Genomic DNA, 20,079 nt, shown 5'->3' with positions numbered 1-20,079 from the left:
AAACAAAAAAAGCAAAGCATAGAAATAAAGTGTAAAACATGGTCAATAGCTTGATTTTGTACATCAGTTTGAGTGGAATGCTCTTCAAAAATGCATCTCATACTCCATCTTCAAATATTAAACAGCTGTGAGCATGAAAGGATCTCCTACATTATAGGCAGGTGATTTAAACAGAATTCAAACCCAGCAGAAAGGGGTCTGGGAGAGCTTTATACCTCAGATGAAGAGGGAAAAGAGGCTCAAAGCAGAGCCGCTGCATTTCAGAGCCGGGGACGGTATATTAAAAAGCGACAGGAAACCGAGAGCATCAGAGAGAGAAGGGAGAGAGAAATCCCTTTAAAGCGAGTGAAATTCATATCCTAAATTAGCTTTTAACAAGGAACACAGCAAATCTGAGCTCCACAGAATTGCATCCAGCAGGATCACATCCCCGATAAGATTAAAGTTTAAATTCCTAATTAATCCTGATAAAGGAGATTATTGTATAAAGCAGGCTTGACAAGATCATAATTTTGTTTCTACCCTAGCACTGTAATGGAATCGGGAGGCTTTTATTTGAGGCGAGGAGACAGCCGGCTAATTAGAAATACACCCTCTGCAGCAATTAAAACGAAAAGACAGCCTGCTAAGCATTTAAGGAAGAAAGTTTTCCAAGCAGAATTGTACCTAATAGAAATTTAACAGCAGAACCGGTAGTACTTCCAGCATTACGATGGTCTATACCAGCCCCTAAAAAATAAGAGAAGGAAAAAAAAAAAAAACTCCAGGGGTCTGTATCTGGGTCAGGCTATGGGGAATCTTAAGAATTGTCTGAGCTCCAACTTTGAGATACAGAACTCCTCCCCTGTTCTGCGTTCAGCTGTTTGTGCCGCAGTCTGTCCTACTTCTGCAGACAAACCATTTGTCCTCGGCTGCTAATTTGTCTCCGAGTCACTGCTCTCAGTTACATATCATTACCCACCTAATATTATATGTAGTGAATAATAGAAAACAGGCTACTTAGTACCCACATGTCGTACATCCCATCGAGGAGATAACCACCGCAGCCAAAGGAAAGGCATATAAATAAATAAAGCCAGCCTGCGTTTTATGACTTATCGTGCTCCGAGAACATGATTAGAAAGTGTTCCTTATTACCTCAGCAGAGTTCCAACAAGTTCAGAACTAAAATAGCTCGTCATCTGAAAGTCAAAGCATACACGGGACAGTGAATTTTAATCAGCATGTGAATCATCCCGTTCCGGTGCAGCGCGGTGTTGAAGGCGAGCGCGGCCCAGCGATGGCATGTGGCAGGTTTCATAAAATGGGGGATGTTGTGTCAGCCGACATGCTGTGAACTGGTATCCCTTTTCCAATTGCACACCTAGCAGACACCTGCATTTCTAAGCATATCTCCCAGCTGCATGCGCTGGAGGAAAGGAACATCAGCTAGGATGCAGATTAACGATCGAGCAATAAAACAGCGGGGAGGGCTCTCTAGTGACAATCATCTCTCACAGCTGAAATGATCCTACAAACTACTTCATTTAGTTGGAAGCTACATATGTTCAGAAACGGAGGCGATGTCTCTGTGGACCGATCGCAGTGCCAAGAAGTGTGTGAGTGGATCCCCTTTTGGGGAAAATGGAGGGGAATGGAAATAAGAACTTAATTTCAACTTTTAGAAAAAAGCATGACAAACGTAGTGATTGCACAGAGATTAAGGAAGGAGAAAATGAGGTCCTTGTGGGTAAAGGTTACAATACAATTCTACTGTGACTCTTATTTTTGTTTTCTCTATGTACTATGAAAACTGCAAAAGCACACATGGGCTTATTGGTGATCAAATGAAGGTGAGAAGCGGAATAAAAATAACAATGACACTTATACATATATATATATATATATATATATATATATATATATATATATATATATATATATATATATAAATAATACATATTTGTTGTAAACTTGACTGGTATTAAAAAACTAAAATCAATCATCAACAAAAAAAAAAAAAAGAAAAAGAAAAGAAAAGGAAAGCTGGAAGCAATACAAACGTCCCTTCATCAAAACAAATGAGTTAGCTGGCATAGTGTTTCTTTACCAGCGGGGAGTCTGACATTTCAAATAATGCCTGGTGCCATTAGGCGCAGTAAAAATGAATTCCTCCTGCCAGGGATTTTAAAACAGGGGAAATGTGAAGGAGATGAGAAGATTTCATTACAGGCCTGGAAAGAAATTAGTATTTTATTATTTGTGCAGGCACAGCTTTTCTTAGGGAGTTTTTTTTTTTTTTTATTGATTGTTTGTTTGGTTTGCCCAACCCCCCCCACACCCCACCCCACCCTTTAAAAAACAGAACTCTAGAAACAAGTATGCAAACTAACAGACATCTTTTTCTGTGAATGTCATGTTTTCATCTGCAGAATACAATAATTCCGTATAAATATTTAAAAAAATAAATAGAATAAATTCCAGTTTTGGATTAAAACAGTGAAGATGTTAACAGCCTCTAAGAAATCCCACAACGTTCATTTAGTAAATCAAGCTAAAATATAACAAAACTGAGCATCCCTCATGGCCTGCTCTTAAATGGTTTATGAATTATTGGACAGCTAAAAGCTCTATGTTAAAATGTATTAAACACTCAGTTAGCCAAAGATAATGCATCTCTAGTCTGAGAGGACAACTCTAATGAGGGACTGTAGCTCTGCTGAATAAAGTTGGATGATTGCATCGTATTTTTCATTAAAATAAATAAGCACAGACACACACAGTGCAAGCTCACACTGTAGCAGATAAATCCAAGCAAAATGCACTGAACCAGAGATGCAACCTCCTGCTACATCAGCAACCATTTTCGAAAGAGGAGATGAAATCTCCCAGGGCTCAGGGCGAAGCTGGATGCAGAAATTAAGTTTATTTTTTGTATTCCACTTGGTTCTCTCTTATCATCTTTTGCTCTAAGTGCCATGCAATATTAATGTGCTATCTTTTGAAAGGTGGACTCGCTTGGGCACTAAGGGGTATGGTTTCAATTTGCCTGCCGGGGAAAAGAGCTGCCCTTTCCTGATAATTGCTGACGGCGGCCAGCGTGCAGTGTCCACCCAGACCGAGGACAGAGACGCAGATAAGAACCGGCGGGGGGTGTTGTGGGGATTTGGTGCTAAAATGCAAAGCATCTCTTCTGTTTTTGTAAGCAGACCAGCGAGTGATTTCACCCACAAATAGAAACTCCCCCCCACCACAAGTGCTCAGTGCAATAAAAAACCTTCAAACCTGAAATGATCACGTGAAGGGTTTCTCCTGTTATCTATTCATCCATTCGACCCATCTGTCTCTGCGAATATGTGTTCAGAAGCACACACAGTTTTAGATTCACAGGAACAATTCGACATCGGGGCATGTCACTGCAGTGCATGTCAACAAGCCCATGGCCGTGTTAACCCCCTGCCTCTCTCCCGCGCTGACACTCATCCCTGTGAATACTGGAGCGCTCCGACTGAGCAGCGAACCTGTGGTTGGAGCTGCACAGAGATGTACTACACACTGTAAGGTAAACTGTACCGGCATACGATGCAGCCCTCAGTTAGCACGAGCTTGTGTCTTTGTACTAGCAAATGCTGATTATGTACTATGTGGCCTAGCCTGCAGTTTAATGCAGGAAAACATAATCAGACCTCCTTCCTATTCGCATAAGTGTTTTGAAAAGAAAGTACATTCAAACACGGATAAGGTAAAAGGCGGAAAAAAGAAAAGGAACGAAAGGGGAAAAAAGCATACATTATTTAAAGCGAGTCTGAATTAAATATTAGAAATAAATGCAAAAATGTGGTAGCTGTACCTTAAAAGCAGAAGTGGGCACAAAGGGAAAAAAAAGTCTTTGCACATTCGAGCAGATTAGTTTTTTTACTAGAGGCTGTCGCGTATTTTTAATTCAAACCGAGTTAAAAATTTAAACCTGTAGGCTGGGGAATATAAATTGAATGTACCTGTAAATGGACAAAATGAATGTCTTTAGGGACTTTTTAATGCACTAATCTATGACCAGCGCTCAGAGCAGACGCTCCCCTTCATTAGGAACAGCAACACAGGAAAGCAGGGGTTTACATTTTCATATGCAGCCCTGTGTAATTGGGTACCTGCTTCATGAAAAATGTAAATGCCTAGAAGGGAAATCAGGCCACACGTTTCCTTACATGTGTACAATTTTGCAAGACTCAAACACTTTTAAAAAGGTTAATGGATCAAAAGTAAAAATTCAGATAACATTTATGAAGACTCCCAACAAGGTTCGAGACTCACAGACGTGCCCAAGTCTGACAATATGCAGATCACAACAGAAGCCACAAAGCTAAAGACACAATCAGTCAACAGAAGAGATTTTAAAAGAAAAAAAAAGATAATATCACCAAACTACAAAACAAAGAGAAATTACATGCACTTAACTTAGGGTCTACTCTATGCCACCATAATTGCAACAAGTCAACAGCCAGCAGAGCAAAATCAGATTAAAGTAGCGCATCATAAACATCTCCTGTTCACTGGATTAATCCCAGAAAAGGGGCATCATTTATTTAATCTGTAGAGCAAGTTTCTAATGCTTTGACATACTTTATGATTTGAAGCCATAGTCAATTGCTCATACTTGTCATCAACATCGAAGAGCTTCTATTTGTTTCTGGACCATTTCCGTACAAACTAATCCTGGTTGTGTTTGTGTAAGTCTTCCTGGACTTTTGAACCCCTGCTGAGCAGCACTTTAAAGAAGTAGCAGGTTTAACAGATCAAACCAGATCTGCAATCTGGTACCCAAGTTGTAGTCCTGTGTACTGACAAATCAAATGACTATAAAGGGTGGGGAACAATGATGATGCTTCCTAGAGTACCAGTGTAGGAGATTTCACACGGGGCAGTTCAACAAGGTGGTTTGGACCTGTATAAAGGAAAACCTCACACCCCACCCCTAGTTTTCACTTATCTTATCCAATCAACATTGTTTTGTGTACATGGTGCTCCTTTGATAGTGAGAGGCAAAAAAGTACCAGGAAAACTATTAAACTCTTTGTTGTAATCGAGTATAAGAAGTCTTCCTGCTGATATCACATCAGCTAAAAGCATAGCGTCTAGATTTTCTATAAATATGCAAATGCACAGGAATGGGAGGAGGTGGGAGAGAGAGAGGGAGAGAGAGAGGGGTTCATTTTGCTACGGAAATATTTACACCCAACGGGGGTTTGTAAAAGGGTCTGCTCGAGTGCGAAAGAGAAAAAAAAAAAAAAAAAAAAAAAACGGAGACGTCATTACCAGGGTAGTATTTTTCATTTCATACATGGCATCATAATAACAACTTTAGAAAGAAGTCATCTCATGCATTATCTTGTTCCCATTTATGTTAATGAAGACTTTATTTCCTCTCCCTTTATGAGAATTAATTGTGTGTGCATCAATCTTCATGAAAGCGCTGAATATTTAAATGATAAGCAAGGGTGCTAATGTTGCAATCTTGTCATCTAGTTCTTTGAAGATACTTTTTTGTGATCAGTAGCATCAAAGTGCAAAACAGAAAATAAGCCAGCCTTAAGTTAACCCTTAGGGATGAAGAAAAAAAAAATGGTGAAGATGAAGAGCTAATACAGGGCTAATAACTTTTTGCTTCTTATATTGTGTCCTTATTAAAACACCGCTAGTAAACCACAGCACATTGCTTAGCAAAATAAAGACAAAATAAATCCCCCATGAAAAATGTCTCAACCTAAAGCAACTTTCAGCAGATTAACGACAACTATGCAGAAGCACAAGAAACAAACACACACTTGGGAACTACAGCGGGGGGGAAAGAAGAGAAAGTATTTGTACATACATTGTGTGGTGGGCGTTTGTCATAAAAAATACATCTCACTGCAATCCCGAATTCTGTACAACATTGGATTATAATGGTATTTACTTAGCATTCATAAAGGATTTGCCAATACCCATTAAAAATCTGTTTTAGTTAATCAGAATCTATATTTAAATGGTAATAGGGTTCTTTTCATACAGACGCTGGCCTGGAAAAGAAGGCTGTAAATGCCAATCTTTCAGAAATAAAGCCCAGATTAACAAGAGGCCATTATTAAATGTGAAGGTACTGCAGGGTATACTTCATTTGCATGTGCAAGCTTCTGTTCAAGCATCAGAACGATTGGCAAATCTGCAGTATAAAATAAAGGCAGGAATGTTTCAAATGGTATAAAATGCTTGTGTGTGTGTATTTTACTTTTAGGGAGAAAATAATCTAACCAACAAACCAGCCTGAGGGAATTGTGGGGAATCCTTCAAATGTCTCTCTGCTGTATTCAAATCAAAATCATTTATAGTTATTTACAGAAAAGGACTAAGTTAGAATTTTGTATTACTGGATCACCCAGTAATCATCGACAATCTGTCCCTACAGGCTTTTATTTTATTTCAAATAGTTTTATGTAATGTCATTCAGAAAAGGCACGGAATTACTGTGACAGTGGATCATAAATTCGTCAATAAATAAGGAATTGATCATTGATACTGGGTAGAGCAAAGATAGTGGGTTCTTGCAGATGCATTGCAGTGCTGCCATTAAAACCAAATCGGGGAAAGATTTGGACAGCACCAGCAAGTCAAAGAGACATTCTCCATCCAGAACCCAACCCACAGAGTTGCATCTTCAATTTCTCCCGACTCAAAGCCACCGGCGCGGACGACTTCCATCCACACAGGCGGCATATTTTATTAAAGACTTTTCACTCAATTTGAGTTTGATTAAACATGATGAGCATGGACTGGGTGACAAATGCAAAAAGCATGTACCGACCGCACAGCCACTCTCCTAGAAGTTAATTGCGCTATTCAAATTAGGGTGGGACGGAGCACATAAGGAAAAACAACTCGGAAGAAAACATCAAGCTGTACTTTAGGACAACAAGCGCCTGTCCCCGAGGAGACTGCTTTAATTAACAAAGTGCGGGCCCGACGTCTGTGTCATGCTTTACTGATACACTCAGTTGCGTCTCTTGTCACGATTGCCATCAGGGGGTACCCAAGCGGCCTCGACCCTGACTGCCGGTACCCCTACAGCCTCGATGCAGCAGCGATGGAGAAAACTGGTCAGCTGGAAACCCTTCGAGTGCCGTGAAGCACAAGTGGAACCAAACTTTGATGCGGCTTCCCCCAACGGGTTTGCTGCGACACCGCGAGCACTACACCGAAGACCCAGCAGGTACGGAGGTCTCACAAAGACGAGGTACACGGTTAAAACGGGTCCTTGCGTTCAGTCGGTCTACGAGGACAGGATGCCAGAATGGCTCAGTGGCTTTCATATCCTGAGTTAAAATGTTTTGACAGAGCTTGTGCCTAAAGATGACTTCATTTGAACTAAATCCTTGTCGAGCCACACTGGCACAACACAAAAATAATCATGTGCACTATATCCGTTTCTGCTCACAGCGTATTAACAACTGCTTAGCGCAGCATCAATTTCATGCTTATTATGACTGCTATATCAAGATGTTTTCTCTCCCTTTCTGTTTTTTTTTCTTCATCATCCTTTTTAATTTCAAGGAGTTTACTGACAGGTTTTCTAAATTATCTAGAGGGACTCTTAGAACCCCCTGTGGACAAAACAAATGATTCACCCACATGTGTTTAGGTTTACGGATGGTAATGAAACAAAAGCAATCTAAATGAACCGAATAAACAAATGTTTCTAAATATACATCAACATCTATATATATTTAAATCAAGGAGTGCACTGACAAAGGCTGATAATGGTGAGGATATATTTAAATGTGAGTTTTGTAAAGAAAAGAAGTTCTCTATATAAATCAATGAATCGCATATTATATTACACATGCCTTTCTTTTTCATGTCTTAAAGATAGGTGTGAGCTTTTGAAAGGAGTCCAATTCATGATTTAACCCCTAGTGCTAGATATTATTTATACAATACATCTCTGAACTTTAGAAATGATGACATTTGTACACCAATTAAGAGAAGAATGACCTATACAATATCGAAGGCCTCATTAAAACCACAAAATGAGTCATGGCAAATGAATGTCAGATTACATTAAAGGCGTAAAGATATTGATGTATGCCTTGAAAGGTTTTCCTTTAACCCTGCATAACAGTGGACTAATTATAAGATCCCTCCCTCAGATCAATCTAGATGTAGACCAGAGAACGATGCCAATGGGAGACTTTGATTGCTATTAATTCTATTTGATAGCAGAAAGATAATCTTATCTGGGACAGACTGAGAAGACACAGCATGGATTCTAACATGAGCATCCAGAACATTTTCGCCTCCGTAATTCTTTTCTTTTCTTTTTCTCTTTTACGCATTAATATATTTTGAGCCATTTCAACGCAATTCAACCCTAACTCGGAGTGTGTTGCTTCTGAAATGAAGGCTGACAAGTTATTATCATAACACCGCGTCAAGAATTAATTGACAGGACCTCGTTCATTTGTGCAAATGCGCTCGTAGTGAAACTGAGGAAGCACTTTGCCCACACTACAAATCCCACCCTGTCTTCAAAAACAGTCATTATAGTACTACACAGGATTACATGAATAACTGCACAACTGTTTGGGATTACAATATAGTATAATACAGTATGAACTGATTAGCAATTCAAAGCAACACAAAACAAATACATACTGTTGCTGATTTCACACGACCAGAAATATACTAATCCTCTGTGGTTTTAGGAAAATTGTGCCTTAAATGAAGCTTTGATTAAGAAGCATTCAAATCTTGGATTAAAATACATTTTCAAAATCTACTTAGATTGAATAACTAGGCTTTTAAAGCAGTGTAAGTCATAGCAGCTTTTATGGCAGATGTATATATATGTAGAAGTTTATCTGGCTGTTTCTCAAACTTATTTTTAGCTCAAAGCACCTGCATGTATGTATGTATGTATGTATGTATGTATATTTAAATCTATGACAGCTATGCAGGGCAAACCACACTGGTCACTTTGACTGGAGTTCTCACATGATGATAAAAGCAACTGATATCCCTGATAAACTCCCCCACTTTTAGCCTTGGCAACACTTTCTAACAGAGCTTTTGATCTAATAGATCATTAAATACTTATTAATAAGTTGGAATTTTCAGCCCCCATCCAGTATTAATTAAGTAGGTCACTGAATGTATTAGTTAGCTTAGGTAAAACTGGATTCACTGCCAGATGGCACCATGTCATACTGACTGGTGTGCTGTGAAAGGGTACAAATCCCCAAGGTTGAAAATAAGGCCCTATCTTTATACATACTTTATATTAATGGATTCCTGTAGGAAGATAAAAATGCATTAAAAAATCATAATAATAATAATTGCAGGCATATCAACACTATCTTTGAACTAATTGGACCAGCTGAGGTACAGACTTCAAACAGCCAGTGCTCAAGCAGAGCGATGGTGCATAGGGGGGGGAGAGAGAGGGAGGTCTTCAGACAGTTAAACTCAAAAGAAGAAGGAAGGAGGAGAGAAAAAAAAAGAAAAAAAAAAAAAAAAAAGGTAAAACGGGTGTCGACATTTCAAAGCAACAAATTACAGCTGCCATTACAGATCAATGGAACGCTTTCAATCTTGCCTAAATGGGACAGATCTAGAACTCCCATCCAATTCCAGATTGAGCTATTCTACAGCCCTGCCGAAGAGACGCATATGAAGGCCTCGCCCTGGAAGTGAGCCTGTTCAAGCCTACATTTTACCCTACAGTGTGCGGACGTACATCACAGCTTTAGCCGGGGAGCCCATTCACACACACATGATTTACTTGTCCTTGATTAAAGAAGAATATAGAGTATTAGGCACTCATAATGCCTAATTCAAATTTGACATTGGAACCTAGTAAGGTATTATGAAATTACAATGCATTCCAAGAGAGAGTGTTTTTGTTGTTGTTTTTAATACATAGATATCTTCATCCACATGAGAATGAAGGTTTTCAAAATCAAATCAAAAGACCCTCTTGAATTGGCCTTCAACATGTATTAACTTCCACTGGGGACATTTCTTTTTGAATCTATCTACTTTATTTGTATTATTATTATTATTTGTGCTGGATTGTTAATGCTGCTGTTCCGCCTCACTGATTAAAGGCGGAGCGGGTTATTTAACTTGTATCCCATAGCCCACAGCTGAGGGATGAAGCAGGTTAAAGCAACTCTGGAGAAAGGTCAGTCTAACCCAGGAGCGATACGTTGCTTTAGGGACACTGCACAGTACATTTACACATCCACTTCAAAATCTATTTATCCTTCAATATTTCTGTATTACGCTCCTTCCCTCCACCCACCCCCTGTACTTAAACATGACCGGGAAAAATAACTGAGAGATGCATAGAGAGATACATAAACAGACAGATGGGAACAGACAATGATGAAAAGGGCACCATGTGCTTTGCGTCAGATGTAACAAAAGGTTATATTGGATCAAGGCGGACTGCAGACGGTAAATAAATATATAAAAACAATGAGAAATACTGTCAGCTCTGACATTTTGGACTTTTCTCTTGAAATTTCATTAAAATCGAAAGGATTATGATCAAAAGGCCAGCAAGTTTTTATTTGGATTTATACATAAGTAGTTCTGTATGTTTATGAACCACACACACACACAACCAACACGCACATACACCCAAACAACCACGCACACAGACACACACACAACTCAACCACATAGACACATACACGCACGGAAATTAATCATCAGTTCAGTTCACATGAATACCTAACCATCACCCAAAAACACTTAAATCGACTGTTTACACTGCCTGTGCCTGCACTTCTCCCATCCCAGCTCCTCGGGTTCAGTCAAATTCTCTCAAACAATTCCAAGTTCCCCGTTATCTAATCAGCATCTCGTCCTCGCCTGCTGCATCCTAATGGCTGAATATTGGCGGGTGTTGATTTGCATTTGTCGCTTTATAAATGAAGGCGAATTAGTGCTTGGCATGGTTTCAATGCATCTTAAAGCCTGGCCTATTGCTCGAAATCCCCTTCTGGGGAAAGGCAAGTACACTATCAAGAGTTCGCAGCAGTGCCCTTTCCTAGCCTCGCATACTTTACACTGTTTGGCATATATCAGTGTGAGTGTTTTAAAGCAGTTGGCAGAAACATGTGTTTGCAGACAGATGCTAAACCCATTGCAGCCCTGAGGGAGAGCAGGTTCTAATGGCTACTGTAACCTCTGTAGACAGGAGGCTGACACTCAATCCCTGTAGGAAAGCAGGAGAAATGCAAACAAAGATAACTTGGGATAAAAGCACCGACTTCAAAGCGGCGAGAGTTGAAGCTAACGCGTATAAATGCTCAGCTTTGGAACGGATTGAAACGCACGCTTTCACACTGCGTTTCACAACACGTTCACAAGAGTCATACCCGGGATTGGGCATAAAACCGGTCTGGAAACATACGGAGCATAAGAATCCCAATTTAAGAATACGACACATGCCTGTGCATCTCCGGGCTCCCTGTCACTTCTCATGAGTTTCTTTAGCGCAGGGCTACACGATATTTTCCCCACTTCAAGGTCAGCCCTTGATGCGCAAGTGCTGAACCTTATCTAACAACAGAAGAAAAGCTCTGCGCTACTCAAATATGATTTAAATATCAAGGCTTCCTCTAATGGCTATGGCATTTTCAAATAAAACCAGCACATTCATATAGATTTTCACCAAACACCCACTAAAAACATCCTAATGAAAGAAATAACTGCGTAAAAGCTTTGTGTGTTACAACTGGGAGACGCAGGTCAGGGGCCTCATTAACGAGGTCTCATTAACATGCAGGAGTTGCTGTTATAATGCATTACCAACATACATATTACATCTACTGAAAACAAAAGTATTACTTTGGCAAATACATTCCCTGCTTGCAGATGCTGATGCCACTGGTCTCTGAGCGCTTTCTTGAAGTACAGCCATTAGCACACACAAGGGCTGACCCCATTACACAAGTATTTTGATCATTCAGCTTGCAAACGCCACACCAAGCCTTTTCTCCCATTAAAAATAAAAAATAAAGCTGTCGTCTTATAATCCTGAACCCTGGTTCTCGAATCTAGCCCGTCTACTATAGATTGGGGGCAAGAAATATCCCTGGTGCAATTAAAATACATATAAATGATTAATTCACTTCTCGCTGACATCTATCCATCACTGCCAGCATAGGGGAGGACATAAACCTGCTAAACTACAAATAGGCCAACCGCCAAACCACGTTCTGCATTATAGCGAGTCCAGGGCATGAGTCTGAAACAGTGCTTAACCAGCAACCTTCAGGATTACAGATTTATATTTCTACTACGTACAGTACTACTTACTCTGTGAAATACTCTATAACTTTACTTTAGAAGGAAAATAAAGCTGACTGATCACTCACTCTCCAACCGCAGAGCCTCGCTTTGTTTCGAAGTTGGAACCGCACTTCTACGTGTGAATTAAGAGCATTAAAAGTTTCAGAGCAGCAGTGCCTTCCACGAGGATCCCCCAAAGCAAAACCGAGTTCTCCAGGCAATTTCCGAGGATCCGACTCAATGCGGCATTACCACCCACACAAGTCATTGCGAAAGCCATTTACAGGGAACATTCACTAGATGAGCAAGTTTCCTATTTTTCCCCGAGTCGCGGGCCACGGTAAAGAACCATAAATCTTCCTGAGTAAATGGTCGGCTCCCTCGTTCGCGAAATACTCCATTTCTCTCTCTAACAAAACAGAGCTTCCAGCCGAGGGTTTATTCTTTTGGAGTCGAAAGTAGGAAGGTGCTCTTACCTTTGGCAGCTACACGGTTCAGCACATACATAGAAGAAAATAAAAGGGAGGAAACATGTTAGCACAATACTAAACAAGGCAACTTGTATTGTCTACAAGCCTTAGAGTAAGTGAGAATGTATATGCATCTATAGTTAGACACAATTTGAATTCTTTATTAAAAACAGATGCTGTAATAGCATTCAAATCAAGGAAACACTTGTACTCCTCCGATACAGAGAAAACCCTAAGAAGATATAGCAAATTATTGTTTATGCAAAGCCTGACACTTATTTTATAACACTTGTTGCATGCAATGATTTATCTGAGGGAGACAAACACACTTCTGTGTTGAGAGTTACTATGGAAATACTATGACCGTCAGCCAACTTACTCTTGGTCTGGGAGGCGAAGGTCAAGGTGAGCTTGGCAAACAGCTCGTTGTTCTCATAGCGGTCTTCCTTCACTTTGGTCCAGAAGCTATTGGCGGAAAGCTCCTCCACACCGATCTGGTGGTGTAAGAACGGAAAAGGGTTAAGAACGACACAGAGAGGCACGAAGGAACGGTAACACTGCCAGATTACAAGGAAGATGCACACGGGATGATTTTGACCTTGAAATCATCATAACACACTCTGAAAACAAGTCTGTTACCTTCATCAACACACTGTTATTTGGATGGGTTTGTTTTTAAGTGAAATCTACCCAAAAAGAAGACCAGACTCGAAGAAAAATGAATGATGTACTTTTAGGAGTGCTTTTGTTCTAGAATCCTATTAATGCTGGACAGAGACATAAGTAGAAACAGATACAGATGCAGCAGGTTAGATGTAAGACATGCATCATCTCACAAAAAGGGTCCTCTTCACCATGTTTATTTCTTCCTCTTAATTTCCCCTAGAGCCAGGCCCTGTAATTAACATTCATCTCAGTGCCGTACAGCGCTCTGTCATTCCTCGCGACACACTCCGAGATGACAGTCATTTTAATTTGACACGCCGGTTGGCAGTCCTTCATTACACAGTCATTTCCCTTTGACTCGCACGGTGTACGCCTCAACAAACTCCGGTTATCTCTCTTAGCCAACTGTTTTCGCTCATTATTAATCCCGAAACTTGTTCAATTCATAGGGTGCTTTACAATCCTCACAAGGGTTAAATACGTCCCCCACAAAGGACGGTGGTTACTGTGAATTCATCTTTTGTAAAAGCCCTTGTCTACTTGGCTTAGTACGTCAAATCCAAACTGGGTTTTTAGCAACAGGATCTGGCTATAACAGAGATTCATTTTCCTCATTTCGGAACAAAAGGCATTTCGTTTTGAAAATCTTTGTCAGAAAGGAGCTGGAATTAAAGATATTCTTGTACATTTTTTATAGCTCTGTCACACAATTAAGCTTTTTTTGTTTTTTCTTCATCAGAGATGAGAAAAAGAAGTGTCTGAAAGGTACTGACTTCCATGGATACCAGTCTTTCATTAACCAGTGCACCAATGCAGAGAGGGGAGGGGGGGGGAGGCAGGGAAAAAAAAAAAGTTAATTTAAATTACAAAAGAATGCTGTCCTTTCTAGCTGCAATCTAATTATCTTTCACTGGCGCAGTTAAAAGAAACGGGATTATTAAAAAGCAGTTTCTGTGACATCTTCGTCAAAGGCCTTTCACCACTCAGAAAATGAAAAGACCTAAATGAAAAAAGGAAAAGTATAAATGTTCATGAACTCCAGAGAAGCTATTAAACTGTAGCTTAAGGCTAAAAGGATAGAGTCAGTTTTGATGTTTTAACTATTACAGGCTAGCAAGCGCACAGCTCGGCTCAGCAGGTCTACGGGCTGCAGGTCCCAGTCCCTGCCATGTCTCGGCGTTGCACAAGGAGGAGGGAGTGGAGAGGCAATGAGGGAAAACTGAAACACCTTAGGATTGGATCTCAATTTACAAAACGAGCTGGACATTTTCGAATTGGGATCATAAACGGGAGGAACGCAATCTTAGAGCTCAGATTGTGATTTCTCGAAGTGTGTGTCCTGTATTGCTGGTACAATTACATACCCATGGCGAGTGCATGAGTGTTTAAGGCTTCACTGCCAAAGCTGACAATAAGGAGCTTTTAAAAATGAAATGAACAGAATGAAGAGCTCGTCAAAGTTATTGTAGAGAGTCCGAGGGGCAAATTCTGTAGACCACTATAAAAGACGGCTTTCATCTGCATCTTGTGAGCACATTTATTTTGGGAGAAGGACACATATTTAGAGAAACACAGACCTTTAATTTACTCTGATATTTGTTTTTGTCGTCTAATTTTGCGTTGCCCTGTGAAAACAGCAGAATGCGGAGGCGGGGTCTACAATGAGGTTCCTTACCTTGGACCAGTTGGTCCTTCTGAGCTGGACCTCTGGCTTGTAGTCCTTCTTGGGCGTGAGGCCAAAGGGGAGGACGGGCGCGGCCGGGATCCAGGCACCAAACGCAGGTGGAGGAGGGGGCATTCCTGGGCCAGGGGGAGGAGGCGGGGGCATGCCCGGCATAGGGGGAGGCGGAGGGGGCATCATTCCTGCTTGCCCAGGAAGGGGAGGCGGCGGAGGGGGCATCATTCCTGCTTGCCCAGGAAGGGGAGGCGGCGGAGGGGGCATCATTCCTGCTTGCCCAGGCAGGGGAGGCGGTGGAGGGGGCATCATTCCTGCTTGCCCAGGCAGGGGAGGTGGCGGAGGGGGCATCATTCCTGCTTGCCCAGGAAGGGGAGGCGGCGGAGGGGGCATCATTCCTGCTTGCCCAGGAAGGGGAGGTGGCGGAGGGGGCATCATTCCTGCTTGCCCAGGAAGGGGAGGTGGCGGAGGGGGCATCATTCCTGCTTGCCCAGGAAGGGGAGGAGGTGGGGGGGGAGGTGGCATCCCTGGTGTTGCCACTTGCCCTGGCAGTGGGGGAGGGGGCAGCGAGGCTTGGCCAGGCAGGGGAGGGGGAGGAGGTGGCATGGGGACAGGCACTGTGATGACCCTGGTTTTGGCTTCCTCCAGTTCTTTGGAGAGCTTGTCAATCTGTACAGACGGGTACAAAAAATAAAAACTCAATCAAAACAGACAGGTGGACCATCCGATCTTTGGACTGTAAACATGCTGCTCTAATGACCGATACATAAATACTGTATAAACACACATTCTGATGAAAAGTATATTACTTTCCTTTCATATTCAGTAAATATTCAGGTTTTCATAAAACAAACTGGAATGAGACATCAGGATAAAGCTGGATTCAATGCTTCAATGACAGATTTCAAGAGTCATCTTTAATGAGTTGTTTCAACAGGAGGTTAAGTTCTATGCCTAAGCGCTTTTCAATAATGCTCGTACTACATTAATGTACACAGAAGCGCCATGAATCCAGAACAGAGCTGACAACAAGCAGCCTCGATTCCGTCGCTCTCAAGACAAGCACCCACACTGCTGGGTTTGTCTCCTGACACAAACAGACACTCTGCTCAGACTGCCAATGTTTAGCTTGATCTGTTTTGTCAAGGTCCTTTTGTTGTGGGAAATATGACAGAGTTCTGAAGAAAGATGCAACATCACAAATTAGCCTATTAATAGCTCTGCCGATGTTTGCTTGAGATCTAGAGAGCAAACCTCACATAACCTACAGATGTCACTCCACTCTCATCTTACTCAGGGCGCAGATTTAACAAACCGGATAAGCTCAACCCTACAGACTGGGCTTCAATTGCACAGAGACGTTGCCCAAAGCAGTGGACCCATCAAGTCCCGCACCGATTCCATGTCACATATTGCATCATTCAGAGCCGACGCACACGATTAAAGAAAATAAAACCCTCCATCCACCCAAATGGAAGTAGCCGGCTCTATTTCCGAGACTGTGAATATGAGAAGTGTGTATTATTTCACTAAGCTACCACGCTTTCAAGAGAGAACCCTCTGGAAAGAGATCATCTTCAGTCTGATTAGTGGCCAAGATTTCAGTATGGGTTTTATCTTCTTTAGCCACTAGGATTGCGAATCAGCACCTATCAGAATTTATCCTTATCCTGCTGTCATTCCAATATTTGAGAATGGTCCCCTGAAGCTTATTATAACTGGTAAAAAACCCAGGCCAAGTTTAAACCTGTCACTGCTTCACTTTCAAGGTTTCCACACTATATATGTGTGTGTGTGTATATTATACATATCAGACCAATCATGGACTATTGTACAAGTCTGTAACAATATGCAACAAGGTAATCCAATCATACACTGGGTATATGATCAAAAGATTACAGGCTTACAAGGTGGACATACATCATGCACATTGTTTTATTAATGTTATTTAGATATTACATTATTTTGTATTGATGTCATTATGATGATGATTGAAGATTATTATTAATAATACTATAATCACCATAATCATTTACTACTACTCCTAATAATAATAAAAGGGGGCAAGAGTTACCTTCTCTTTCAGATCACTGTTTTCGCCCTGTAGGGCCTGGTTTTCGCTCTCTTTGCTCTGCTTCTCAGACCCCAGTAGGTCTTTCTCAACATTCAGCTCTTCGATCTTCTGCTGAAAATCGCTCTCCATTTTCTTCATCTCGACCTGCAGCTCGTGGCGGGAAGTGAGTTCGACATCGAGCTGGCAAAGAAACACACCTTAATTTGTGATCACCCGACAACGAGGTGTTCCTATAGTTCACGGTGCATCATACCGTTTCCTTGAGCTGCCAAGGCTGATAAACAGTGGGTCCGTCTTGAGCCCAACTCAATAACCTGACGAGTTTCTTACTGGTAATTGTGGCCATGGTTTGATACAAACTTTACAAGGGATATGAATAAGTGAAGAAGGAAAAAAATTATCTTGTGTTTATGTGAGCACACGCACATTTTTGGGAGAAAAAAATACAAAAATCAACACGCACACACAAATCTACGACATGTCAGTGACTGTGACAGCATTCTAATTATATCCCAAGTCACAAATTTAATTATCCCCTATCAGACAGGGCCGACGGAAGGTCAGATTATCACTATAATCAGAGAGAGAAATGCCGGCTGGTAATGAAATTTCAGGGGGCTTGCCCGTGCGCCACGGCTCTTGCCCATCTCCGCGAATGCTGACAGCCAAATTATTTTTTAAATAAAAAAAAAAAAAAAAAGGGAAGGAGGAAGGGGAAAATAAATAAATAGAGTAAACACATGCTTTGCAATCTCCTGATAAGGGTCAACCTCTTCCTTTCCTGGGGAGCTATTAAAGGTGGCTGGTGCTGGATATAAAGCGAGCGCTGAGAGGCTGTCGGCTCTGTGAGTCTCCATATTACAGCCTGCTGAGAGCACTGGAGAGTGTGTGTGTGGGTCTGTGTGTGGGTCTGTGTGTGTGTGTGAGAGAGAGAGAGAGAGAGAGAGAGAGAGAGAGAGTGCATGTGTGTGTGTGTGAGAGTGTGCGTGTGCATGTGTGTGTGAGTGCTAGAGAGTGTGTGTGTGTGTGTGTGTGAGTGTGTGTATATGTGTGTGTGAGAGAGAGAGAGAGTGCGTGTGTGTGAGTGAGTGCATGTGTGTGTGTGTGCGCGTGAGAGAGTACGTGTGTGTGTGAGAGTGTGCGTGTGTGTGTATGTGTGTGTGAGAGAGAGAGTGCGTGTGTGTGTGTGAGAGTGTGTGCGCGTGCGTGTGTGTGTATGCGCGTGAGAGAGTGCGTGTGTGTGTGTGTGAGAGTGTGCGTGAGAGAGAGAGTGCGTGTGCGTGTGTGAGTGTGTAGGCAACTTGTCATTCAAAGAATAAGGAATGAAATATGCATGTGATGGAAAAATAAAAATGTGAGAATTGCTTTGTCATGGCAGTCTTGTTTATTTATTACATCTCTCCAATGTATTAACAGAAAAGTGTCACCTCTGCACACACATATGACTCCAAAAACGGTCAATGTTTGTTGCAACACAATTTCTCTGTTTTTGTGATGAGACGTAGTTTCTGGGGGGGGGGGGGGGGTATAAAACCACTCAGTCCACCCATTATACCATGAGCGCGACACCACTGTGAGTCTGATGGGATAATCAGATGTGTTCTGGACACATCTTCAATCTGCAGTGCTCAAAAAGCAGGGATTAGCAAATGCATGTGTCAGGAAATACCACGCTGGCTGATGAGAGGAGGAAATTGGGGGGTTGGACATTAGTCACTGTGTAGGACTAATTCCACATACGAGAGCTCGGCTTTGGATCGGGTTTCTGCGCACCGATTCGAGACATTGAACGGTTGTTTATCTTGGGAGGGGAAGAAAAAAAACAATGTGTCAGTTCTTTGTGGTTGTACCTTTTTCTCCAGTTCAGCTGATTTTGCTTCACTCAGGTCTACTTTGGTCTGGTCAACCATGTTATCTGTGAAAATAAACACAATAAATGTAGCTAATACTATTCATCATACACATGTGTCTATTCAGAGGTGACTGATGGAACAGTAAGGTATGCAACAGGTCAACTGAAGGTCCAAATGGAATATTTGCACAGCTGCGAAATGATGAAGTGCAGCTATGGCTTAAAATTGTTCAGTTGCACTAAAGTAAATTGACAAATTCCACATAATAACCATAATATTTAGAAGCAAATCTATAGTGTTCTGGTAAGGGATCATTTCAGTTCTCCTGACTTTTCTAGCTTGTCATTGAACCCACAAAGACACTAATAGGAAGATAAGCAGCACGGTGCATAATGAAACACAGATTTGCTTCAAAGAAACTTGATTCAGAGTAACTTTGAACACAATGCTTTCCCTCTCGCTCTCCCTGAAGAAGGCAGCACAAAGGTACAGGGCTGCTCGGAGAAAGAGCTGCCATATTGCCGTTTCAAATGTGGGTACATCTGGAGTGAAGCTGTCACAATAAGCCTCCAGGATCAAGAGTGATTTGCCAAAAGGTGTCCATTAGGGGTTGATGCCAAGCAGAAGAATGAAACATTAATTAAGAAGGAAACAGTACAGGTTGTACGACATTCTCCACGAAAACAACCATGTGGGGGAAGCAACAGTGGGGGCCCATCAGCCGAGCACTTTAATTCCACTTCCTGAACCACTTGGGGTTGTGTGGCTTTGTTGGAGTTTCTCAGCCCACATGTGGGGCACTCGACTCCTCCGACTGAAGAAGCCTCTTCAATAGGCACCGGTGGAGATCTCCCAAACAGCACTACTGCGATTTGTCCCCCTGCTTTTCTATTTCCCCCCCCTCCCATTTTGTAACATCTGTTTTCCTCCCCGCAGCTATGCCCATTTACCCCTCGACTGAGAAAAAGCTCAGAATGTAGGTTAGCAATATGAAGCTCACACTTTATGTAAATGCCTAAGAAGGGAGTT

At 41.6% G+C, this 20,079-nt stretch overlaps 1 protein-coding gene across 1 annotated transcript in view; it reads right to left on the bottom strand.

The window, feature by feature from the left end:
- diaph1 (diaphanous related formin 1) overlaps window positions 1-20,079 on the bottom strand; it is a 116,241-nt gene that overhangs the window by 64,057 nt on the left and 32,105 nt on the right. Inside the window, exons 14-17 of the mRNA XM_066716274.1 lie at window positions 19,048-19,112; window positions 17,198-17,377; window positions 15,124-15,792; window positions 13,162-13,276 (exon numbers count right to left, since the gene is read on the bottom strand). Of these exons, the coding sequence (XP_066572371.1) occupies window positions 13,162-13,276; window positions 15,124-15,792; window positions 17,198-17,377; window positions 19,048-19,112 (1,029 nt within the window). The remainder of the gene's footprint in view (window positions 1-13,161; window positions 13,277-15,123; window positions 15,793-17,197; window positions 17,378-19,047; window positions 19,113-20,079) is intronic.

This window comes from Amia ocellicauda, chromosome 11, assembly GCF_036373705.1.
Source record: "Amia ocellicauda isolate fAmiCal2 chromosome 11, fAmiCal2.hap1, whole genome shotgun sequence".
Classification (NCBI taxonomy): Eukaryota; Metazoa; Chordata; class Actinopteri; order Amiiformes; family Amiidae; genus Amia; species Amia ocellicauda.
The sequence above is the reverse complement of the archived record's forward strand: the minus strand, read 5'-3'. Positions and strand labels throughout refer to the sequence as shown.